Source organism: Rutidosis leptorrhynchoides, chromosome 2, assembly GCF_046630445.1.
Source record: "Rutidosis leptorrhynchoides isolate AG116_Rl617_1_P2 chromosome 2, CSIRO_AGI_Rlap_v1, whole genome shotgun sequence".
Taxonomy (NCBI): Eukaryota; Viridiplantae; Streptophyta; class Magnoliopsida; order Asterales; family Asteraceae; genus Rutidosis; species Rutidosis leptorrhynchoides.
Genome location: NC_092334.1, coordinates 29,534,978 through 29,542,017, shown reverse-complemented (window position 1 = coordinate 29,542,017; position 7,040 = coordinate 29,534,978). Strand labels below are relative to the sequence as shown.

At 33.0% G+C, this 7,040-nt stretch overlaps 1 protein-coding gene across 1 annotated transcript; it reads left to right on the top strand.

The window, feature by feature from the left end:
- The first annotated feature begins 2,408 nt into the window (after nucleotides 1-2,408).
- LOC139890669 (probable WRKY transcription factor 11) lies at nucleotides 2,409-3,629 on the top strand. The gene is made up of 3 exons (XM_071873573.1): nucleotides 2,409-2,929; nucleotides 3,043-3,171; nucleotides 3,264-3,629. The coding sequence occupies exons 1-3, from the start codon at nucleotides 2,466-2,468 to the stop codon at nucleotides 3,424-3,426; spliced, it is 756 nt and encodes a 251-aa protein (XP_071729674.1). The 5' UTR covers nucleotides 2,409-2,465; the 3' UTR covers nucleotides 3,427-3,629.
- The last annotated feature ends 3,411 nt before the right edge of the window (nucleotides 3,630-7,040 follow it).

Sequence of the window (7,040 nt, the reverse complement as noted above, 5' to 3'; positions counted from 1 at the left end):
GTGTTACAATGAAGCATTTTCCTTATGACAAAACGATATTACATTATCAATAAGTATATTAGCCAACATGAAGGAATAGTAACTTGAGTAACATAATGTTGACGTCATCAATATATTTTTTTCCTTTAGTGTTTTTTTTTTTTTTACGAAACTTTAATTTGTCGGCTTTAATTTTTCGGCCCAATGAAGTGGGTCAACCGGCCACTTCCTAGTTAACTATATATATTTGTACACCTTCTATTGATGAATCGCGACCGCGATGGGTCCAATTGCGACCGCGAGGTGGTGTTTCCAGCGTTTAACATGCTCGATAAATTTAGATATTATACTGAGTTAAGGTATATGTAATAAAGATCAAACTCGTACCTCAAAACTTCATAAGACGTCCAAATCAACACGTTTAAGAAAAACGGGGTGTTACAATGAAACATTTCTCTTATGACAAAACGATAATACATTAGTACAATTTATATTGAATGAACAGTGTTTACATGTTTGTATTTCAAATAACATGTTGAATTTTATAGTCAACCTTCAAATGAATAGCTCCATTTTGTACAATGAACTTTCATACGAAGTATTCTTTGTTGAATATAGTTGGTCATTCGTTATATCAGCTTTTTAATTTAAGATTTTATTTATCTACTTGTTATACATATTATCATTTATAAAAAGGTTGGGAATAGGTTCGAAGTGAGCTTTGAAGGCTTGGATTGGCTGTCTAAGCTAGCTCGGAATCACTCTAGAGTCTACACTTTGTAGAACACTTTACTCCGCATTATATTAGGGTTTTACTTTTGTTTGATTAATATACTAAAAAATCATTATTTTTTCATTGGCCCGTTAATTGTTTGTTTATATTTATATGTTCCACGTATAAGATAAATACCTATTTAGATATATTTATTTATATATACTAACAGACAAAACACTGTTTCACTATTCACTAATAGTAATCAGGGGTATTTTCGTCATTCCACCTTTTTTTTTTGTTCTCAACGATAAAATAATCAACTTTCGTAAAAGAACCAACCTTTCAATGTTACCAAAAGATGTCGAAAAAAATTCTTTTTTACAAAAAAATCACCTAACTTTTTTTTTCTCTCTTTTCTTCTTCAACGATAAAAGAGGCAACTTTTATAAAATGAACAACTCTTCAATGCTACCAAAAGATGTCGAAAAACATTCTTTTTTACAAAATAGATCAACTAACTTTTAAAAAAATAAAAAATAAAAAAAAATAACGTTAAAAGAAGCAACTTTCACAAAAGGAACAACTCTTCAATGTTAGATATCGAAAAGAAAAAAATTTACAAAATAGATCAAAACTTTTTTTTAACTCTTATTCAAAACGGAGCCCCCGGCACGAAGCGAGGGCTCCACAACTAGTTTAAAACAAATGTTATATAAAGAGGGAAAAACCCACCGCTTCACTGCAGAGTGGTTTCGATCATTTAAAGGTCGATGGTTTTGATCGTTTAGTGATGGATTAATTGAACGTTTAAAATATAAAATATTAAAAAGTAAAAAAAAAAGTTGTAAATAAACGGTAGGGGGAAAATTTTCAAATAAAGTCACAATGAACAGTGACGACCTCAAATGTACAACACTTGCAAGGGTAATTCTAGTATGAATCTTATTCTTTACATATTACAACTCCGAGAAAATAATACTACAATGAGGTGCTAATCATATCCTTCACTAGAGATGTACTACGTAGATATCTAAACCTACTATATTTATTTTATACTATGTTAAATTAATTAAATAATTAGTTAGAAACATTCATCTAATTTTTTTTAGACAACCAAGTAAACTCTTATGAACAAGCAAAGTGGCTCCCCTAAAACATCGAGACCTAATACCGGGTGAATTGTGTATTATGCACACCCTCTAATCATACTCTGAATAATTTGACATAATCAGGAATTAATTCCGGATGATGTATTTTCATTTTTATCTCTAGTAGTTAAGTTATGACTTTAGTTAATTATGACGAGTTTAATCATAACCTTGATATAATATAATTATGTAAATTGTCTACACTAGAGATCTTGTAATCTAAATATATATAATTAAATATTTTATGAGATGACAAATATTTTGTATTTATATTTATATTTGACAGTAATTATACATTGAGATTTGACATTTAAATTAAAATAACTATACATATACATACTAATATAAGCATAATGCATGGTGTACAGCTACGCTCGCACATACATTTCAAATTTTAAATTGTCAAGTCCTTGTTTGACTTTTCATTCATTCGTTCCACTAGTTTCTTCCATTCAACTCTTACAGAAGTCAAACAATTCTCCACCGTCCGATCAACATCTCATCTCCTTTGACCCAACATATAATCCCCTCTGTACACTCATTCCTATCTCCATCTCTCTCTACACTTCCCTTTTTCATCAAAATTTGTGCTGTGAAGGCTTGAAGCTATTTCTTCTACATCAATGGCGCTAGATTGCGTAGGAGTTCAATCTGTCGATCATATAAATCGTATGTTTCATTTAACATCTAAAGATTTCAACGTTTCAGTTTCTTCAATAAAACGCACAGGTCACGCACGATTCCGCCGTGCACCGTTACCTTCAATTTCCTCACAATCGGAATATAAACAACAAACGCGTGTACAACACGCGCCGTCGGTTGCACCGGTAAATTGTTTTTCAAACAAATATGTGAATGAAACGACATCGTCAACATGCACCTCCTCTGTTTTATCTTCTGGGAGAGAATTAGAAGGAAGTGTTTCGAACGGAAAACAGTTTTCTTCGTTAGGTATTGTAGCTCCGGCACCGACGTTTTCGTCGAGGAAACCGCCGCTGCCGTCTACTCACCGGAAAAGATGTATTGCTGATCGTCCTGTTGCTTCGGTACACGTATCTCAAAGCGGTTGTCATTGCTGTAAGAGAAGGTGTGTATACTTCGACGGTTTACTTTAGCTTAACCCGCTCCAATTCTCTATCGTACGCCTCGTATTAGTTCTAGTTTTATTTATAATTAATATTTTTATTTTTATTATTTCAGGAAAAGCGGATCTAAACGTGAAGTAAGAAGAGTACCGATCAACGGATCTAAAATTACAAGCATTCCGGCAGATGATTTCTCATGGAAAAAATACGGCGAGAAAAAACTCGATGGATCACTTTATCCACGGTAATAAATTAATCGAATAAAATTGAGTAATTATGTAATTAGGTAATTATTTCTGTAACAGAGGTTGATGATAAATGTTTATAATTGTGCAGAGTGTATTATAAGTGTAGTACCGGAAACGGATGTCCGGCGAGGAAGCGCGTGGAGCTAGATCGTCACCAGTCAAAAATGCTTTTGGTGACATATGACGGAGAACATCGTCATTTTCCGGCGCCGGTGCCGTTACCGACGACTTTGACTGCCGTGGTTAGATAGTCAAAGTGAGGGACCACTTCTCACAATTTTTATGGTCAACAAATAGTGTAGTTGAAAATGAAAACGACTTTTTTGTATATTCTTGTTTAGTTGAGGGTTTGTAATTAGTTAGAGAATAGTTGAAGGGTGTATATTGGAAAGATGAAAGATGCCTTAGATCATTATTGATTTATGCGATTTTGTTCGGATTTTAGTTCTTTTATACTTTAGTTGTTTATGTTTATTGTTTAGTATATATTTATATTTATATTTATATTAACTTTGTATCTTGTTTCATTTCATTTGTCTTGTTGTTGTGTCTATTTTAGTGGGCTCGTTTAGCTTCGGAAAATTAGGTATCAGGACTAGTGTTCTTGGGTTGCCTGGTGAACGTGGCTAAATTGTGATTCTCGAAGAGTGAAGGATGCAATGTTTGGGTTCGGGTTCGAGTATATGTATTGTTAGATTAGTGTACAGTGGTGTTTATGTATGTTTGTGTTTAGGTATCAAATGTGATTATCAAATGCTCATTCTTATTCTCACGTTTTGAAACGTGTAGAGTGAGCTCTAATGGTTGAGCCCGATTTCAATTGCGTTTATACATGCACCACTGGATCATTCGATCTTCTATATATAAATATTTTTGCAAAAAAAAAAAATAATAATAATAATAATAATAATAAATAAAAATTGTTTACACATTAAATTAAAAGTAAATCTTCATTAATTAAGATGTTCAAGTCATGTATTGCAATTTCCGGAATAAAGGAAAAATCAGAAATACATTTCACAATATTTTCATATTTACCAATACCCTATTTTACTACTGGTACGTAAGATCTATAGTAAGCTACTCGGTACTTGTTTTCTCTGAATGTACAAATGGTTTTATCGTTTCTCAAATGAGTGGTTAAATACATGTAAAATACTACGGAGTACAAAACAATAGTCAAGCAACTTAGAACTAAAATATATTATTGGCTGATTTAGATTTTAGAAATCCACCTATCAACAACACCACCACTCAATTGGGCATATGTGGACAATATTTCATTTATTTCTAAAATAAAAGAGAAGTCATTTTTCTACTCACATGCATGGAAAGAATTCTTCACGTACGGGGAAAAGTAATTTCTCTCTTTATTCAACGACATAGAGATACAAATCCACCAATCAAGATTTTAAATAATAGAAACCAATAATTATTTTTCACTAAATATATAATAAAATGTTACTTCGATAACAATGACATGTCATTTATAATACGGAGTAATTGTTATAAATATGATGAACTAAAATCAAAAATCAAAATTTTAAATATTTGAGATCGGCTACCATTTTATACTCTACAATTATAGTGAAAAATGTTGGTGATTTTAGTGTGATCCGACATAATCAATGTTTTAGGTTATTGGATTACTTGGTTGAAGTGATTGTTTGAAATTCTACACGAATCGGAGAAGTGTGGAGTACACATTCGTAAAGAGTAAGACCAATCACTTAATATATAGTTGAGGTTGGATGAAGTAATGCTTGAAAATGGCTGACTCACAAAGAACCAGGCTTAAGCCGCGCCGTGGGGTTCCAAGCAGCGCTGCGTCCCCTAGTGTAATTTGGGGTCAGACATTTTGATTGTTTCAGGAATTTGGAACGAAGCATTAAGCCGCGCCGCGGCCATATGAGGCGCGACGCGGCCCCAAGGCTAAATTGGTTACAAGAGATTTAGCAAACATTGGACATCAGGTATAGTGTTGAGCCGCAGTGCGGCCCATCTAGCCGCGGCGCGGCTTAAAGCGTGAATCTGAACTGGTGTCTTTTGACTCAAAAGACATGTTGGTCCAAAATGTTGCTTGGCATTTTCTGGTCACTTTGGGACGGTTTTAATCATTAAAACTACATGTTTAGACACCAAATAAGTGGTGTTGATTTCCAATATGTGTACCATTTCATTATGGTCACATATGAAAGGTTGTGACTCTTCAGTCACACATTTTTGTCAACTATAAATGATCTCATTATTTGAGAAATGGTTCCAGAATTTTTCCTTTCTCTAACACTCTCATCATATTAACAAACATTTTCTGCATTATACTTTTGCAAGAACAATTTTTCTTGGTCTAGAAAAGATTATTGAACTAGTCTTATCCCAATATTGATTTCGTGCAATTCAAGACCAATAGGCCGAACCGGTGACATTATCCTATTGAGCAATCCATATTTCCTAACAAAAAATGTCAAAATGTTATCTCGAAAAAATATGTCATGTACTCGTATAAAATTGATAAATTACGATGAAAATGGATAACTATTTTTTATTATTGATAATAACTAGTCCGGACCAGCCCGCGCATTGCGGCGGGGGCTTTCGGCCTGCGTATTCATATTTAACGTAGCGTTGTGTATTTAAAGAGGGGAACATGACCCATGTGTTAAGCGTCGTTTTAGATGTTGTTGTGCTAAGCGTTTTTTAAAAAATATTCGTTTCGAACGTAGTTACTTTTGTCTTGTTCAATAAAAATTTTCGAGTGTAACGGTGCTGTCGAAAAAATTTAACTCCCGGCGAACAGAAAATACGGGTTGTCGTTGTGTTTAGCGTTTTTTAAAAAGTGTCCGTTTCGAACGTGGTTAGTTTCGTTTTGTGCATAAAATTATTTCGAGTCTTACGCTGCCGTCGAAAAAATTTAACTCGTGGCGAGCGGGAAGATACGGGTTGTCGGTTTGTTTAGCATTTTTTTAGAAGTGTCCGTTTCGCGTATAGTTAGTCCCGTTGGGTTCATAAGATTTTTTCGAGTTGAACAGTGGTCTATGAAAAATCTAACTCGCACCGAGTGAGAAGATATGGCCCGTTATAAATTCGGGTGGAATTAGTTTCTTTTATTTTAATAAAAGTATATATTTACACTTTGTACCCCTAAAAAAGTGTAAACTTGAGGGGCCGTTGTGTAAATATAGTAGAAGTTGAGGGGCCGTTTGTAATGTGAACGAAAGCTCAAAACGACAATACGATATAACTAAAACTACGCTATCGGTCACCACTTTCCGTATGTAAGAGTTTCCGTATGTAAGAGTTAATTAATAATAATTAATAATTAATAATTAATTAATTAATAATTTGGAATTTTGATAATTTCCAGAATTTTAAATTAGCGATAATTCATTTATATTTTATATTATTTGTGCTATAAAAACATATTAGTAGTAGGATAGAATACAAGAGGTTTGCTGGCTAAGCAAAGTCAATGCACATTAGGGTCTCTTTCATATTACTAAAACAAAAACAATAATTGAAATTGTTATATTTTCCTTGCAAGTGGAGTATTTATTTAACATTTAACATTTATTCTGTTTCTTAATGCGACCTTTTTCTTTTTTGGCGAATCGTGTTTCTCGTGACTTCGTCGATGTTTATGATGGCTATTACGTAAAGTCGTTTCAGTGAGGTTTTGGTCTTCAAATTTTGCATACATTTCGAGTTTGACTTTTAAAGTCCGATTTGTAAAATAAATATAGAAAGGTTTATTAACTTGAGAAATTTATTTATAAAAAATAATGTTGATATAGTTGATTCACATAAAAGATTAGAGTTTATGAACTCAGTTATTTCGTGTTATTTGTTGTGACTCGTATATAGTATG

Excerpts from the sequence above, each read along its gene's own strand:
- LOC139890669 (XM_071873573.1), top strand. The coding sequence starts at position 2,466 with ATGGCGCTAGATTGCGTAGGAGTTCAATCTGTCGATCATATAAATCGT. Across the intron at positions 2,930-3,042 it reads TGTCATTGCTGTAAGAGAAG|GAAAAGCGGATCTAAACGTG; the intron begins GTGTGTATACTT and ends TTATTATTTCAG. Across the intron at positions 3,172-3,263 it reads GATGGATCACTTTATCCACG|AGTGTATTATAAGTGTAGTA; the intron begins GTAATAAATTAA and ends ATAATTGTGCAG.